This window comes from Pleurodeles waltl, chromosome 8 (genome assembly GCF_031143425.1).
Source record: "Pleurodeles waltl isolate 20211129_DDA chromosome 8, aPleWal1.hap1.20221129, whole genome shotgun sequence".
NCBI lineage: Eukaryota > Metazoa > Chordata > Amphibia > Caudata > Salamandridae > Pleurodeles > Pleurodeles waltl.
In genome coordinates this window covers 1,429,551,358-1,429,569,669 of record NC_090447.1, presented here as the reverse complement: position 1 = coordinate 1,429,569,669, position 18,312 = coordinate 1,429,551,358, and the positions used below count along the sequence as shown (strand labels likewise).

The following is an 18,312-nucleotide window of genomic DNA, read 5'->3' as shown; positions in this document are numbered from 1 at the left end:
AGAGAGGGATCACACGCGGAGATCATTGCAATCGCGTGCAGATTAATGTATGCACAACAGTGCTCTACTGTGCCCACTGCATTTATGCGGCAAAACAGCACCAAATTATGAAACAGAGTTGACTATATTGTGCGCCAAGAAAAGGCAAAGTATGCGGCATAACGTGGCACGTTTTTTGATGCTATTCATTATTTTATATTTTTTATGCTAGGTAATACTGTCTGGGCAAATATTTCACCTCAGTACCAGTTTTCCAACCAAATGCATAAACAAGCAACCGAAAGATGAACAGTTAACCTTTGCAAAGGGTCTTCCAATGCGCGTGAACACACATTACCAAGTTTTTAGTAACTTTTGTTGAATAGGGCAAATTCTTAGTTGTGCTAAAAAAGCTGCAGCTGCAGAATCGATTATTCCAGTGACCCGGCTATTAGAGATTGGCACAGTAGCTGTGATTGCTCTTTCGAGCCACTGAATAATAATAATGATAACGATGATGATGATGATAATAATAATAATAATAATAATTGATTCTATAACACTTAATACACAAGTGTTGGGGCTTCATAGTATTGGAAATAGCAGATGTTACATTTGCGCAATGTAACTGTGCTCAATGTGTCTATGTCAGGAGACTGACAACATTGGCCCTGTCACTATTCAAACTGTACCTGGTCAATCACTCACACAGGTCTCAGCAGTCAGAACTTAGCTCACTGAGTCATCTCACCAAACTAATAGTTAAAATCCAATAATTGCTTTGCACAATGAAGAATACCAGGGGCAATAACAGCAATGGGTATGTTTAAGCAACATTAAAGTATGGCCATTTGAAAGTTTGTTAATCATTTTGAAAACCTATCTTGATTTATTATAGGTTGGACTGACAAGTCCAGACCTATCTACTGCTCCATTTAGTTGCCCAGCTTTGCTTTCACAAGCATCCAAGTGAAAACACCTCCCCCAAAATGGTGCATTTGCCCTGAATGCTGTTCCTCCTTAATATCGATTCCAACAGGAGCGGCTCCTTCGCAATGGCGATAGTGCCTCGTCCCCCCAACTCGGCTAAGAGCCAGCAGCTGAAAAAAAAAACAATTGTTTACTGTTGTTTTACTTTTCAGCTGCTGGCTCAGACAACATGTGCGGAGAGAGGTGGGGAAGGCCATGGGGGGAGGAGTGGAGTCACTGAGTGCCCCTTAAGTGTGCATGTCAGTTTGGGCAGCCGCACTTTGGTTTCCCTTTCTTTGGTTTCTCTAACCCGGCAGTGTTGCACAGCCGGGTTGGAGAAACTGCACAGACTCCCATGCAGTGTCTCAGTGGAAGACCAATGCTGGTGCTGCTCTCATGCTAGGTTTTGCAGGAGAGCAGTGGCAGAATTGCATGGGGAGCCTGTGCTGGTGTCCCAGGGACTGCTGGGACACCATCAGAAGAGGAGCGCGAAGCGGCTGGCAGCATCGAGACAGATACGTTTATTTTTTAATTTATTTTTTATTTGTTTCCCCCACCCTCCCCCTTGAGATTTGTGGCAGCCGCCACTGGATTACAGAATAGTGTGCTGCCGGAATATCGTGGACAAAATATCGAGGACCAAAATATTGACAAGGAAATTGCATACAGTAAGTTTAGGTTTACTTTACTTAATTTCACATTTATATCTTCTCGAATATATATATATCTTGAAGGTACATAGATGTGGTGTTAAGAATAGTAAAATTTTACTTATCTTTATGCACTTAACTTCTTTAAATTTTGTTTCTCAATATTTTGGTTGTGATATTTTGGTAGCGTTATGGTTCTGTAGTCAATATTCCAACTTAGAATCCTCTGTAAAGACTTCGGTGGTCATTCCAACCCTGGCGGTCGGTGTTAAACCTGCGGCTAAACCGCCAACAGGCTGGCGGTAAAACAAATGGAATTCCAACCCTGGCGGAAACCGCCAACAGAGGCCACCACTTCAACACACCGCCCGCCACGGCGGGACAAACAAACAGCGCGGCGGTCACCGCCAACAGACAGGCGAGAGTCAATGTACCGCCCACCCCATCACAACCTACCAATCCGCCACCTTTTCTGGGGCGGTAGCCCCGCTGATAAAACACGGCGGAAACAGCCATTTCGAACGGAAAACGCTCACCTCCATACAACCCACGAGGAATCTGGACAGCATGGAACCCGAACTCCCAGCGATTGTCTACCTGCTCCTCTACCAGGAGCACGAACACCGGCGCAGAAGATAACGGTGAGTACTGCACCTACGACACAGGGGAGGGGGGAGGAAATTACGGGGACACACATACGCGACACACCCACCCCCACCCTCACCCACTACAACACACACATCAATGCATAGCAATACATCACAGTTACCCCCCCAAACCCCCCAGAAGAATGCAAAGACAAAAGGAAATGATTCTAAACATTGGAATATATTGTATCACTGGCTTAAAAATATATCACACATCTAAAACCTTTATATACATAAATTTTAAAGTCCGATCATTGTAGCAGGCATTGTCCGTGGACCACTGGGCACAAATCACATGGGCAAAGCCTACACAGGATACCTGACTCCAACGGAGAGAACACTGCAGGGGCATCAGATAGCAAAACTACAGGCACCTCAGGGGGAAGGGAAGGGGGGGCACCTCAGCCAGATGAGTCCACGACGCCAGATCCACGATGGGCCTCCATGGCCACTGTTCCATCCTGGGGAGTGCAAAGCCACAGTCTCTCAAGTCTCTACAGTGGGTGGGTTGCCCACTGTTCCATCCTGGGGAGTGCAAAGCCGCAGTCTCTCAAGTCTCTACAGTGGGTGGGTTGCCCACTGTACCATCCTGGGGAGTGCAAAGCCGCAGTCTCTCAAGTCTCTACAGTGGGTGGCTTGCCCACTGTTACATCCTGGGGAGTGCAAAGCCACGGTCTCTCAAGTGGATGCATGTCTCCACTGGTTCATGCGGGGGACTGATGCCCAGAGTGATTCGTGCAGCCCTGCCCGACACAGAGGTGGGCCTGCCCCTTCCGCCAATGGGCCAGCAGTGCTTGAGACGGCGGTGCCCAGTTCAGCGGTGCTTGAGACGGCGGTGCTCTGTTCAGCGGTGCTTGAGACGGCGGTGCACAGTGCAGCGGTGCTTGAGACGGTGGTGCCCTGTTCAGCGGTGCTTGAGACGGCGGTGCACAGTGCAGCGGTGCTTGAGATGAAGGGCCCTGTTCAGCAGTGCTTGAGACGGCGGTGCCCTGTTCAGCGGTGCTTGAGACGGCGGTGCACAGTGCAGCGGTGCTTGAGGCGGCGGTGCCCTGTTCAGCGGTGCTTGAGACGGCGGTGCACAGTGCAGCGGTTCTTGAGATGAGGGGCCCTGTTCAGCGGTGCTTGAGACGGTGGTGCCCTGTTCAGCGGTGCTTGAGACGGCGGTGCACAGTGCAGCGGTGCTTGAGATGAAGGGCCCAGTTCAGCGGTGCTTGAGACGGCGGTGCCCTGTTCAGCGGTGCTTGAGACGGCGGTGCACAGTGCAGCGGTGCTTGAGACGGCGGTGCCCTGTTCAGCGGTGCTTGAGACGGCGGTGCACAGTGCAGCGGTGCTTGAGATGAAGGGCCCTGTTCAGCGGTGCTTGAGACGGCGGTGCCCTGTTCAGCGGTGCTTGAGACGGCGGTGCACAGTGCAGTGGTGCTTGAGACGGCGGTGCCCTGTTCAGCGGTGCTTGAGACGGCGGTGCACAGTGCAGCGGTGCTTGAGATGAAGGGCCCAGTTCAGCGGTGCTTGAGACGGCGGTGCACAGTGCAGCGGTGCTTGAGATGAAGGGCCCTGTTCAGCAGTGCTTGAGAAGGCGGTGCCCTGTTCAGCGGTGCTTGAGACGGCGGTGCACAGTGCAGCGGTGCTTGAGATGAAGGGCCCAGTTCAGCGGTGCTTGAGACGGCGGTGCACAGTGCAGCGGTGCTTGAGATGAAGGGCCCAGTTCAGCGGTGATTGAGACGGCGGTGCCCTGTTCAGCGGTGCTTGAGACGGCGGTGCACAGTGCAGCGGTGCTTGAGACGGCAGTGCCCTGTTCAGCGGTGCTTGAGACGGCGGTGCCCGGTTCAGCTGTGCATCGGATGAGTGTCCAGCTCCGCGGATCTGGCCATGGCATGGAGGTCATTCGCCACCTGACCTGTGGCTGGCGGTGCCTTCCTGCCCATCTGTCGTGTGGCTGGTGGGGCCCTCCTGGGCTGCAGTACCGGGCCTGTGGGTGTCCTCCTGCCCACCTGGGATGGGGCAGACGGGGCCCTCCTGGCCAGCTGGGCTGCTGGCGGATTTGTCAGGCGTGCTGCCCTTCCCAGCCTTCCCTGTTCGCCTGTGGCCCTTCCCCACCTTTGGCGGTGTGCCAGGTGGCACCACACTTCCTGCCAGAGCCATGGTCGGGTTTTGGTCCCTGGTGTCTTCGGCCTCTTGCGCCGGCCACTGACAATCTTCGGATGTTTACCCGGGGTGGGCTGGCCGTGCCTTGGCTCCTTCCTGAACTGGCTGCCCTTGAGTGTGGGGGACTCCACAGTTCATGGCACACTGTCATTCCAGGTCCCGCTTTTGTGGTGGCTAAGGTGCTGACTGGAGTCCTATGAGATGGACGGGGTGGGCGAGTTGTAGGAAAGAGGTCAAGTTTGGAAAGGAAAACCAATTTAGGAACAGAGGGACGGGTAGGTGTAGTGGGTATGGGAGTGGAGGAAGAGGTTGTGGTTGTAGGAGTCTTCAGTCTGGTGTCTTTGGGTGCAGGTGCTTGGGCTGGATGCTGTCGTGAGGTGGATGGCTGTTGGGTGGGTGGCTGCCTGCGTTTGTGTAGCTTGGAAGAGCGGGTCACAGACACAGTGGGAGAGGACACAGGGGACGTGTAAATGGTAGTGGGGTGGTGACTGCACGTGTGCGGGGGGTTCTGGTGGGTGTGCTGGTGATGGACGTAGTGGCTGAAGATGTTGTGCATGCAGATGTGAGTGGAGACGTGACAGGGAGGGAGGAGGGAGACGAGGAGGAGGGGGACACAGTGGAGGCAGTGGGTGTTGGTATGTCTGTAATGTGGATGTTGCTTGTGTGAATGCTTGTGTGATGTGTGGTGCTTATGTCTGGATGAGCTTCCCTTGGGTGTTGAGGTGTGTGCAGGCTGGTCCGATGGTGTGTCTGGGATAGGCAGAGGTACAGGTGATAGGGTATGGGTGGAGGAAGTTGGAGGGGGGAGGCTAGAGACAGGGACAATTGCTGCCATCAGTGCTGAGGCCAGAGTGTTGAACGATCGCTGATGGGCAACCTGACCCGAATGAATGCCCTCCAGGTATGCATTACTCTGGTGCACCTCCCTTTCTACACCCTGGATGGCATTCAAAAGGGTAGACTGCCCAACAATGAGCGTCCTCAGGAGGTCAATGACCTCCTCACTGAGGGCAGCAGGGGTGACTGGGGCAGGGCCTGAGGTGCCTGGGGCGAAGGAGATGCCCACCTTCCTGGGTGAGCGGGCACGGGGCAAACGATGAGGGTCTGCTGGGAGGGCGGTGCTGGTGCGCTGGGTGGCGGCTGTACCTGTTGTTGCGGGGGGCACGGATGTTGCCGCCACCACAAGGGAGCTCCCTTCAGAGGACGAGTCTGTGTCACTAATGTCTGCACGAGTCCCCGCTGTGGAGCTCCCCTCGCCCTCCGTCCCACTGGTGTACTCGGAATCCGTTGCATGGCCCTCCAGGGCCATGTGGGATGAAGCTCCCTCGTGCTCCGATGCCACTTCTCCTCCGCCTGATGATGCTAATGCACACATGAACAGGAAGACCGCAAAAAAGGGGGGGGGGGAATAAAGACATGTTGAGTGCATGCATTGGCGACACAGTTGGCGGAGAGGACAGACACAGAAGCCCCCTGCACTACGCCGCGCACTTGGGGTCCACTACTCAATCCGTGGGACATGGCCTACAAGCCTATGGACGACAACTGCACACATAGATGACACAGGGCCATGGATAACTGTACTTGGCACCCTACAGAGGTGGGGGGCAGGGGCACAGGGCCATGCCTTACGGAGGGGCCTAGCCTACAGAAATCACCCTGGCCTAGGGATACCCACAGCCCTCCTCCCCCACCCAGACACCTCCACTGCACGCAAAGTCAGCAGAATGAGGTTGTACTCACCCCCTTGTGTCTGCTGTGATGTCCTCACGTGCCCATCCAAATCGGGGTAGGCCACCGCCAGGATCTGGGATATCAGGGGGGTCAAAGTACGACTGGCACCCCTCCCATGTTGGGAGGCCATCCCCAGCTGAGCCTCCGCCGTCTTCCTGCTCCAGCGTCGGATGTCCTCCCATCTCTTCCGGCAGTGGGTGCCTCATCTGTGGTGGACCCCCAGGGCCCGGACGTCCTTGGCGATGGCACGCCAAATGGCTATCTTCTGGTGGGCGCTGACCTATGTGAAATGTACAGGGGGAGAAAAAGAGTCCTCACCTTCTGCACCCTCAATGTGAGTGGCCCCCCATCCCTACCCTTGACACGTGGCACATCCTGTCATCCGTCGTCTGATGCATGCCTCATTCGCTCCCCTCCCCACCATCTTTCATCCACCCAACTCAACACAGGCATTGCCCCCAAAGCATGGTCCCAGTGTACTTACCTGTTGGTCTGGAGGACCGTAGAGTAGCGCATACTGGGGGAGGACCCCATCCACGAGTTTCTCCAATTCCTGAGCAGTGAAGGCAGGGGCCCTTTCCCCAGTCACATGAGCCATTGTCTCTTCCAGACCGAGGTCACAGCAGCACTTGCAGTGTAGGTCCTCTCCTGTCGAAGATCAGGTATCGAGTGATTAAGCCGATAGAAAATGGCGGTCACGCCCGCGGCGGTGTGTACCGCGGCAGTGCGTACCGCGACCGCTGGCACACATCGTCATTGGCTCCTGAGACCCATAGGGTTCAATGTTAACCAATGCTGCTTTACGCCGCGGTCTTCGACCACCTACTGCCACAGTGTGCCACGCCAGCGCATTGACCTCACATCCCATTGTCACACTTCACAGGTCAGGCAGCCGCCATTTCAAGGGCCCACATGGCTTACTTTTAACTGCGTCACACATACCTAGGCCTTGCATCAACACTCCTACAAACCATTCAATGCATTGGGAATTGTGTTTGTTGCAAACTGTGGTAACGTACCTGTGGGCTGATTGACTCTGTGCTCGCTGTTGTCTTACATAGGCACCGTCCGCTGGGAGATGGAGGAATCTTCCCGTGTACAGACCGCTGGTAGACCTGTCGACAATGGAGGAAAGACATGTCATACTGACATACAGGCTTGACCGAGCCACTATTCAGGAACTGTGTGCCCAGCTGGAGCCAGACCTGATGTCACCCATCCGCCAACCCACAGGGATCCCACCTCTAGTGCAGGTGCTGTCAGTACTCCATTTCTTTGCAAGTGGGTCATTTCAAACAACAGTGGCCATATCATCAGGGATGTCCCAGCCTATGTTTTCCAAGGTGTTGTCCAGAGTGTTGTCTGCCCTTCTGAAATACATGCGGAGCTACATTGTTTTCCCTGAGGTGGAGGATTTGCCTACAGTGAAAGGTGATTTCTATGCCCTTGGACATATCCCCAACATCATAGGTGCCATTGATGGGATCCATGTGGCTTTAGTACCCCCCAGCAGGAGTGAACAAGTGTACAGAAACAGAAAGAGTTATCATTCTATGAATGTACAGATGGTGTGTTTGGCAGACCAGTACATCTCCCATGTTAATGCCAAGTTCCCTGGCTCTGTGCATGACGCCTACATTATGCGGAATAGCAGCATCCCTTACGTGATGGGTCAACTCCAGAGGCACAGTGTGTGGCTAATAGGTGACTCTGGTTACCCCAACCTGTCCTGGCTACTGACCCCAGTGAGGAATCCCCGGACAAGGGCAGAGGAACGGTACAATGAGGCCCCTGGGCGAACTAGGAGGGTGATCGAGCGGACCTTCGGCCTTCTGAAGGCCAGGTTCTGCTGCCTCCATATGACAGGTGGATCCCTATTGTACTCACCAAAGAAGGTGTGCCAGATCATCATGGCCTGCTGTATGCTTCACAACCTGGCTTTGCGACGCCAGGTGCCTTTTCTGCAGGAGGATGGTCCAGATGGTGGTGTCGTAGCAGCTGTGGAGCCTGTGGAGAGTGAAGAAGAGGAAGCCGAAGAGGACGACATAGACAACAGGAACACAGTAATACAGCAGTATTTTCAATGACACACAGGTAAGAGTCCAACCCTTCATATTACATATACTTAACCCCTACTACCTCTCTACTGTCTGACCTTTTCCCCCAGTGTATGGTAACTGAGTTGTGACTTTCCCTTCCAATTTCAGAGATGTGGCCCCCAGTGTGTGACATCTGCTTTGTTTCCCCATGGACTACAGCTGTGTGACAGTGGGATGTTGGCATCACAATGTAAATATGCATTTGCGGACGGTAATGTCTAATACATTAGTACAAAATCACAGCCAGACTCCTGATTGTTTTGTGCAATAACTGTGTTTATTTCAGTGCTCTATACTGGTGGGTGATTGCAAATCGGTGAGGGGTGATGGTGGAGGATTGTCCATGGCAGAGTCCAGACTATTAGTCTCACAGGTGCAATGTCCAAATGCCTGTGGAAAGTGGAGCATGGACAGTATAAGAATGGACAGGGTGTCAATGTGGGACAGTGGGATGACAATCAGGGAGGTATCCTTTCCTGGCGGGGGTCTTGGCATCTTACTCTGTCTTCTCCCTGGATCTCAGGGTCCGCGTGCGGGGTGGTTCTCCTTCTGCAGGGGGTGGGGTACTGGTGGCCTGTTGGTCCTGTGGCGGGGCCTCCTGTCCACTAGCGCCGGCGGAGGTGGTAGGCAGTTCTTGGTCCATGCTAGTGTCAGGGGCCCTTTGTCCTGCCACAGTGTCCCGCAATGTGGTGACTACCTGATTCAGAGCCCCTACAATGGTGGCCAGGGCGGAACTGATGTTTCGTAGTTCCTCCCTGAACCCCAAATACTGTTCCTCCAGCATGCGCTGGGTCTCCTGAAACCTGGCCAGGACCGTCGCCATCGTCTCCTGGGAGTGGTGGTATGCTCCCATGATGGAGGAGAGGGCCTCGTGGAGAGTGGGTTCCCTGGGCCTTTCCCCCCCCCCTGTTGCACAGCAGCCCTCCCAGTTCCCCTGTTTCCTTGGGCCTCTGTCCCCTGGACCGTGTGCCCACTACCACTGCCCCCAGGTCCCTGTTGTTGTTGGGGTGGTGGGTTAACCTGGGTGCCCTGTAGTGGTGGACACACCGCTGATTGACGTGTCCTGGGGACTGAGGGATGGGCCCGCTGGGTGGGTGCTGTGCTGGTGTTCCCAGAGGGGGGAAGGTCTGCTATGGGCTGTGGCTGTCTGAGGGGAACCGACTGTCCCGAGGTCCCCGATGGGCCAGGCTGGTCATCTAGATCCAGGTCGACAGAGGTGCTGTCCTCACTGTGGGCCTCTTCTGGGGGTGGAGTGGACATTTGTGGACCCTCCTGCGCGGTGACTTGGCGTTCGGGTCCTGCAGGGGTATAAAAGTATGGTTATTGCATTTGTGTGTGCCATAGCGTGTAATGGGTGGGTGCCCTTGTACCCCAGTGCTGGCATTCCCGTGTGGGGGCTTTTGTGACGGTGATTTGGTGGGGGATGGGTATGTGCAGTGGGCATGCTTTGGTGATGGGTGTCCATGCTTTGTGGTCGCATGCAGGGCTTGGGGTTGGGATGGGTGGGCTGTGATGTGGAGACATTTGCAAGGAGCAGGATGTAATGGGGGTGAGGGTGAGGGTGGGGGTATGAGTTGGCATGCTGGTGGGGTGGGGGGGATGAAGTAGTGATGATTTGACTTACCAGAGTCCATTCCTCCAGATACTCCTGCGAGACCCTCAGGATGCAGGATCGCCAAGACTTGCTCCTCCCATGTTGTAAATTCTGGGGGAGGAGGTGAGGGTCTGCCGCCAGTCCGCTGCACCACGATGTTGTGCCTGGATACCATTAAACGCACCTTCCCCCGTAGGTCGTTCCACCGCTTCCTGATGTCGTCCCTATTTCTTGGGTGCTGTCCCACAGCGTTGACCCTATCGACTATTCTGCTCCATAGCTCCATCTTCCTGGCAATGGTGGTGTGCTGCACCTGTGTCCCGAAGAGCTGTGGCTCTACCCATACAATTTCCTCCACCATGACCCTGAGTTCATCCTCGGAGAACCTGGGGTGTCTTTGCGGTGCCATGGGGTGGTGTAGGTGATGTGTGGGGTGGATTGTGTGGTGATGTGTATTGGTGTGTTGTGTGAAGTGCGTGGAAATATTGCTGGGTGAAAGTAAAATGCGCGTCTGGGTGCTCAGTTCTCTTTTTCTCAGTGCGTGGTCCCGATTCTGTAGAAGTGGGTGCTTGTGGGTGATGTGGGTGTGTGTTTTATATTGTGTTGGGTGTGTGGGAGTGGTGTATGTATGTGTATCAGGTGTGTGTTTTTCGATTTGTCCAATGTGGATGTGTTTTGTAAATGTGTGTGTATTTTGAGCGCGGCGGTGTGTACCGCCAATGGAATACCGCAGTTGAAAAACCGCCGCGTGGATTCGTGTGTCGTGATAGTGTGGGCGTATTTCTGTTGGCGTGACGGTGGAGGTTTGGTCATCGCCAGTTTCTCGCTGGCCTTTGGTGTGGCGGACTTTTGTGGATGTCTGTATTTTGGCGGTTTGCCTGTTGTGGGTCAGAATGACCGTGGCGGTTTGCCGCGGCGGTTTTTGACGGTCTTCTGACAGCGGTAAGTGGCTTTTACCGCCAAGGTTGGAATGACCCCCTACATGTATTTTTGTTTCTCCTTGATCTGTTATTAACATACATGGATACAAAAGTCATGCTCTTACTATTGACAAGTTTCCCTTTACTGTAGCTCAACCCACTATCTATATCGGTATAGTTTTGCACTTTGTATTTTCATTGGCTGGCTTCATTACCCTATGAGAGTTTGATGTGTGACTTCCGTGTTAATGCTGAAGTGGCCATCCAGTGAAAGGCTAACAATATTATAGTGATAAAGTGGCTTCAAGTCTGCTATAACAATTACTTTGGAAAACAAAATGACTGCAAGCAGACATTTAGAAAAATAAACTATAATGTATTTATCACTGATATTTTTTCTTCATCGTGATGTCATTCGACTCCTAGAGAAGTCAACTGAGCCAGGCACTGATTCTCCATAGATCATTGGATCCTCTTATTTTATTAATTATGTGTTGTGTAACGTGTGATCACATCCATCTCCTGTTATCGCAAGACTCTACAACTCTTCCTCTGATTGGCAATCGTGCGTGGAAATGCTTCAGGCAGTAGTCCTTACCCACCAGGAATTCTTTTGGGCAGCATTCCATTCCACGATTTTAGGTTGTCTAACGTGTTATAAAAGGTGAAGAAATATTTGCACATCATTCTTAGAAACACTCCAAAAGTAGCACTTTATCTCTAATTTCTAAGCCGCGCCCTGTATGAGAGGGAAAGGGCAACCACAAATATGCTTCCACCTAGCTGAAGTGCAGTTGAAGGGAGCATAATTGACAAAACGAAACTTGAGTCTAAAGCAAACTCAGGGCTGCGGCTGAAAATATCCCCCACACCTAGAGTCACTTACAAAAATGTAACAGATACAAATATTTGAGTCAAACCTTCTTTAAGATGGAACTCCCTCTAGGTAGCTTTTCTTTTTATGTTTAGCTGACTTGTTCCATAACAGGAGACCAACCATACGAAAATCAGTATTGGGCATACTCTGTGCATGGAATACGAAGAAACTCCTTCCAAGCCTTGTTCAACCTTGTCTAGGAGGTCCTAGTTAAGGTCAGTTTAGGGCTCGGTTTTAGGGACAATCTATCCATTTAGGGAGACTCACTAAATCACTTGAAAGTGGTGGGTGGGTGTGATCGAGGCAACACTTCGTAACCAATGGGAGGAAGCATCGGGACATACAGGCGTGACACTCTTGTTGGTGTAAAAGGTCATTTATTAGAACAGGTTTTAAACATCATTACTCAAAACTTAATTATATTTCCTTTAAACAGACTTTAACTTAAACAATTCCTTTTCCTTTATTTCCTCCTTAAAATATCTCCCTTCAATTTCCCTACCGTATCTACTCCCCTATTCTTCCCATGCCTTCCCTGCCTGTAGCCTACCCCTCCCCGCTCTGATCCTTCAAATCCTTGTTTTTCCCCCTGGAAGGGTGGACAAGCCCGCACCTGGCTCTCCACCCTCCCCCATCTCCTGCCATCCCTTCGAATTCACCTGTCCTAAATGACTATTAACCGCCCCTACTTACCCCTTACTACCTACCTACGATCTCCTCCTTCTGTCTTCCTAAGCTGGGTGGGTGGGTGGTCCTAAATAAATCTCCCTCCTACACTAGCGTCGGCGCGGTGAAGAGGCCGACCCCACCCTCCACCCCCCTTATATCCCCTGCCTAAAACCCACCCCACCTACCTCTCGACCAATGAGGCGCCTTGCGCGCCACTTCCCTTCCCGAAAATGCCCGCGGAGAGACTAGACTGCGTCTCTCCCTCTCCGCGGGCCCCTCCATCGGGACATACAGGCGTGACACTCTTGTTGGTGTAAAAGGTCATTTATTAGAACAGGTTTTAAACATCATTACTCAAAACTTAATTATATTTCTCTTTTAAACAGACTTTAACTTAAACAATTCCTTTTCCTTTATTTCCTCCTTAAAATATCTCCCTTCAATTTCCCTACCGTATCTACTCCCCTATTCTTCACATGCCTTCCCTGCCTGTAGCCTATCCCTCCCCGCTCTGATCCTTCAAATCCTTGTTTTTCCCCCTGGAAGGGTGGACAAGCCCGCACCTGGCTCTCCACCCTCCCCCATCTCCTGCCAACCAGGGAAACCCGTGAGGCGTTTCGCTGCCCCACCCTCTCTTATTCCTTGGTACACAAATTTGTACCCCATGCGCTTTCTAACATCAATCTCAATTCTGTAATATAATACACATTGCCCAGTTGTGATAAATGTACCCCATCATCACGAAACAACTCTTTTTCTTGTTCTTTTATGTCCCCGTGTCTCAGCACTTTGATCCCCTGGGCCCAGCAGAAAACTCTCATAGCTCTGTTCAATTTTTTCCGAGCCCGCTCTATGGCTCCGTGATTGATAGCCCCTCTCCAAGCCCTTCTTGGCACAAATTCCGTCCAAATCAAGCATGTTCCACATAGTTTGTGTTTTAAAAGTTCCAAATCCCTCTGCATCATTTGAATCAAAGTGAGCCCCGATAGTTTCACCAGATCATTCTCCCCCAAATGTATCAATAACAAATCTGGACACCCCCAATGCGGCAAGTTACTCGTGATAAATGGAAGCAGGCTCCCCCACCTCATACCACTCTCGCCCCACCAGCGCACTTCATGGTTTCTGCTGGGCAGTCCCAATGATCTGCCGTACACTTGCTTCTCTGCAAATTTCACCGCCCAATGTACAAACGAATGGCCGACCAACCATGTCGTCATCTTTCCCTTCTCTGGCCCAGCCACGCAACCTATAAAGAAAAAACATTGTAACAACTGCCTGGATATACAAGAAACCCCCCTCCCCTATTTTCTTCTTCTGTCTGTACCTTATTCTTCACGGCCTAAAATATCTTTCACAGCACCTCGACTTCCATCTCCCTATGGCCTTGATCTTAGCCCAATCCCATCCCAAGTGTGCCGCCTCTGTTGCCGCGCCAATCCTAAAAGAGTGCGTTCCATAATCACCTGCGCGCCGCCCTGTCCTTCCAAGTGCCATTCTCATAACTTGTAAAAGTTGGTAACTCGTTAGCTTCTTTCCTGACGCATGCATGAAAACACCTGTTTCACCTGCCCTTGGCCATCTGTCTTTGAAACTAACCCATTCCTCAAACGGGCAAGCTAAATCCACCCCCCCCTTTCTCAACCATATCCATTTGCCTTTCCCCAGCTGGTCAGTTTTTGACCGTCTTAACCATATCCCCAACCTGTCTCTATGCACATATACCTCTTTTCTCCTTACCCCGATTTCTTTCCCCACCCCCAACAACTCTGATACTCTAAAAGCGCCAAAAAACATCCACAACATGCATAACCTAAACAAGCCCACCTCGTATTCATCCCTACAACAAACTGGTAACACCTGTAACATCTCTACCAACATTTCAAACGTAATGGGCTCCCTGGCTGGCTTGTCTCCGCTCACTCTAACTTTGCTCCATCCCTTCAGCTTTTTGCCCAATAAGTCATTACGCGCTGGATCATAGCCAAAAAACAATTTACCATAAAACGACACACCAGCCAGTTTCCCCCCGATAGTAGCTGGAGATAAACCCTCCCCGATCAAAAACAGCACGAAACGTCTAGTCCTGGCTTCCAGCATTGGCAGGCTTTGTGCCCAGAAATTGCCCCAAAACCATTCAAAAGATTTAAATTCCAACCATGCCATTCTGTAATTATGCCGCGTAGATACTGCTAATGACATCTCCACCAGCCCCGTGATCATCATGCCCCCCATTCCCAGATGTCTGCCGGGACCACAGTCTTGTTCCGATCCGCTCCAGGTGCCAATTCGCGGAAACGCCGCCACTGTGAACAAGATAGTGAGTCTGCAATCTCGTTGTAAATCCCCGGTATATGTGCAGCTTTAAAAATAACATTCAATGACAGGCATAACAACATGAACTGGCGCAACAAGCGCAACACTCTGAGGTCCCTTGCTCTCTGTCTATTGACCAATTCTACCACTGCCATATTGTCTATCTGAAAAATCACTGTCCTGTTCGCTAATTCTTGACCCCACACTGCCAGTGCAACTAAAAGGGGAAAAAACTCCAAGAACGCAATGCTTCTCCCTTGCTGCATCCAAAATGCCGGCCATTTCTCCGCACACCACCTCCCGTCCCAATACAGACCAAAACCTGACGCTCCTGCTGCGTCTGAAAAAATTTGTATTTGCCATACCGTGTCCGACTCTCCAAAAGACATCGGGACTCCATTGAAATGTCTCAGAAAAATCTCCCACACTCTAATGTCTTCTCGTAACGACAATGATACTCGTATCCTGTGGTGCGGAAGCACAGCACCTGACATGGAAAGTCCCAAACGCCTGCAAAAGGTTCTACCTCCCCTAACTACCCTGCACGCAAAATTGAGATAACCTAACAGCCTCTGAGCTGTTCTCAGGTCCATCTTACGCAAAGTGCGCACTTCCTCTAGGCAACCAAGCATTTCCCTCACTTTTGCCGCTGGCAACCTGGCGACCAAATTTTTTGTATCCAGTTCAATGCCCAAAAAGGTTAGAATCGGCACTGTGCCTTCTGTTTTTTCTGGGGCCAAAGGCACACCTGCCTGTCGTGTCAGATTTTGGAAAGCGGCCAGGGCCCGCCTACATGCCCCGGATGCCGCTGGCCCTACGAATAAGAAATCGTCTAGGTAATGCGTCACCCACCTATGGCCTCTCGCCCTTACGAAAACCCATTGTAAAAAGGTGCTGAAAGTCTCGAAAAGGGCACATGATATCGAGCAGCCCATGGGCAGCACCCTGTCCACGTATATGTTGCCATCCAGCTGCATGCCCAAGAGGTCAAAATCTGCTGGATGAATAGGGAGCAGTCTAAAAGCGGATTGGATGTCGCATTTTGCCAATTCCGTCATCCTGCCACATTTCAAAACTAACTTTATCGCATCATCAACTGATGCGTAAATTACTTTAGAGTCCTCTTGGGCAATGAAGTCGTTGACCGACGTCCCTTCCGGCCAAGACAAATGATGAATCAACCGGAATTCTCCTTGTGCTTTCTTGGGTACCACTCCCAAGGGGCATATCATAAGAGTGTCACTTGGCCACCCAGAGAATGGGCCCGCTATTCTGCCTAAGGCTACCTCTTTTGCCAACTTGTCATGCACTATCTGCGGGCGTTCTTTGGCTGACCGCAAATTGTCAGCCCATCTACGTTGCCGGGGGCCTTGGTAACCTATTCTAAAACCTTCTCTAAAACCCCATTCGAGTAGACGCGCTTTATCCCTGTCTGGGTATCTATGCAACCATGGTAACAGGAATTCCAGTCTAACTGGCGTAGGCCCCTTTTGGCGCAGGAGTGCCATGCCCCCTCTCCCTCTAGCAGCCCTCCACTGTTCAGCTGGGCTGGACAATGAGAAACATTGGGTGACTGGATGACGGCCCCCGCACTTGGAGCAGTCGTGCTTGAATCTGCATTGTGCCCTGGAACAAAAACCTTTGTTAAAGTTCCAACAAGCCCCTGCCGTTGTCCCTGTTGTCTTAGTAGTATTGCCCGCCCCTCCCTGGGCGGGGCGAGTTTGAAAGGGCTTATAAGCCACTGGCAGGCCACTCGCAGTGTGAGTGGACGCCGCTGTCTGCGCCAATGCCATCCACTGCATCCATAATTCGGGGTCCACGTCACCCCACGGTTTCTCCGGATTAACACTCACCCGGGCCCTGAATTTCTCATCATAACTGAGCCATACAAAACCTCCAAAATGCATCTGTGCCTTTCTAATTATATCCATGTATTTGAAAAGTGCAATGGCCCTGTCCGGGTATTCCTCGCAGTATATACTGGCGAATATCAAAAAGGCCGATGTCCAGTTATCCATTGTTATCGGCACCCGAGGTCTACGCGCTAGATCCCATTCCTCCTCCTTGGACCCTTCCTTTGCCTGTATGTCCCTATGCAACAGTTTAAACACGTCCACATATTCATGTTTCCATATTTTGTTTTTGTTTTTTCCGCCACATGCGAACCCAGAGGCATGGCTAAACCCATGTATGGCAGTCTCTTTCTGAGGCCTCCCCCTTCTTTGTCCTCTACCGTCTTTTCTCCCGTATCCTCCTTCCCCGTTGTAGCCGTACCACTCGTGGCTGTGCCTTCTTTGTCCTTGTTCTCTACCGACTTCTGAATGTCGCTATCACCTGCCTTCTCTAGAACTGACCCGTCCCCTACCCCAAAGGACCTTTTTGTGTTAGCCTCCTTCATTATACCACTCCCTTCGCCCCACACTGACTACCAGTTCTTACCTCCAGTGGTGTCTGCCAGACTCCTTGGTATTCTTTTTAGGCTTCTGCCTCGCGGCGTAATTTGCCGACCGCCCACGGGGCCTTCCAGCAGGGGTGCCACCTGTAAAACAGACAACGAAGAGGTTGCGCCGCTCTTGCGCCCTCGCCCGCCCCCTTTGGTAACCGTATTCACCTCCCAATCACGTATTTCGCCATCCTCCCATTCATCCCCTTCCTCCTCATAGTCCAGTTCAAGTTCGTCATCTCCTTCCCACTGGCCCTTGCGCTGACCGAAATCTCTAGTATTGCCAGATGTACTCGTACTTGCTTCCCCACCCGCATGACGCGTGCCATCGGGACGGCGTCCGTGGTCCCTTGGTGTGGAGAAGGCCGCTGCAGACCCCTCCAGAGCTTCGTGCCAACGCGTTTGGGCCGTATTGCGCCCAGTTGGCGTATTCCGTCTCTTGCCAACCTCCGCCGCTGGCATTGCTGCCCTTCTGACCCCATGACCGTCTGCGTCACCGGGTTTCACCGCGCCTACTGCCCCTTCAGCCGCTCGAGCCTCTTGTCTCTGTTCTCCCCTTGCCTGTGGCACCCATACCCAGCTACCATCTCCCTGCCCCGGTTGTTGTGGCCCCGCCTGTCCCTTGGCCTCTCTAAGCTTTGGTGTTAACTCACTGCGGGCCTGTGTCTCGTCCCTGTCCTTACAGAGCTGCGCCCACCTGGCTTCCGTTTCTGCCACTGCCTTGCGCTGTTCACTTATTCTAGCATCTAAGTCCCATGTCTCTGCGTTGGTCCCAGGCCACCTGCCTGTGCGGGCTCAGGTCCCCCACGGTCCCTGTTCCCTGGACTGCCTTGACTTTTCCTCCCTTGGCCTGGCGGGGCGCTGCCTTGGCCCTTCCTGGCCCGCCCCTGTGCCTTCCAGCATATTTTCCTCTTTTCTTGACGGGTGCCCCGAAAAAACCAGAGCTGTGGGCCTCCCCCCTGTGGTATGACAAATCTAACGGGGCAAAATCCCCCGCTGGGCCCCGCTATGGGTTGATCTGCCTCCTTGTCATGACTGTCGTCTCCTGCCTCCCCCGCCTTGGGACCCCCGCTACCTGCTGGGCCCGCGCCTACTTGCGCGCTGGCTGACGCTGCGTCCTGCGAAGCCTGGGTTTCCCCGCCAAACATCAGCGGGCTCTGAGTCCCGTGGGGGACCTGCTGCGTGATCCCGGCCTGCCCGGGGGCTATCGCCTCGTCATCTCCTTCCTCTTCAGAGTCTTGTGACTCGCAAGCCGCAATTGCGGCCGCCA

The 18,312-nt window shown here is 52.4% G+C and overlaps 1 protein-coding gene across 2 annotated transcripts in view; it reads right to left on the bottom strand.

Moving 5' to 3' along the window:
• LOC138248719 (uncharacterized) overlaps positions 1-18,312 on the bottom strand; it is an 82,939-nt gene that overhangs the window by 15,622 nt on the left and 49,005 nt on the right. The window contains exon 4 of one of the 2 annotated variants that reach the window (XM_069202570.1): positions 12,589-13,532. The exons of the other annotated variant lie outside the window; for it this stretch is intronic. Coding sequence (XP_069058671.1) covers positions 12,919-13,532 — 614 coding nt within the window. The 3' untranslated portion in view covers positions 12,589-12,918. Of the gene's footprint in view, positions 1-12,588; positions 13,533-18,312 lie in introns of those variants that run through there. 2 annotated transcript variants of the gene reach the window in all.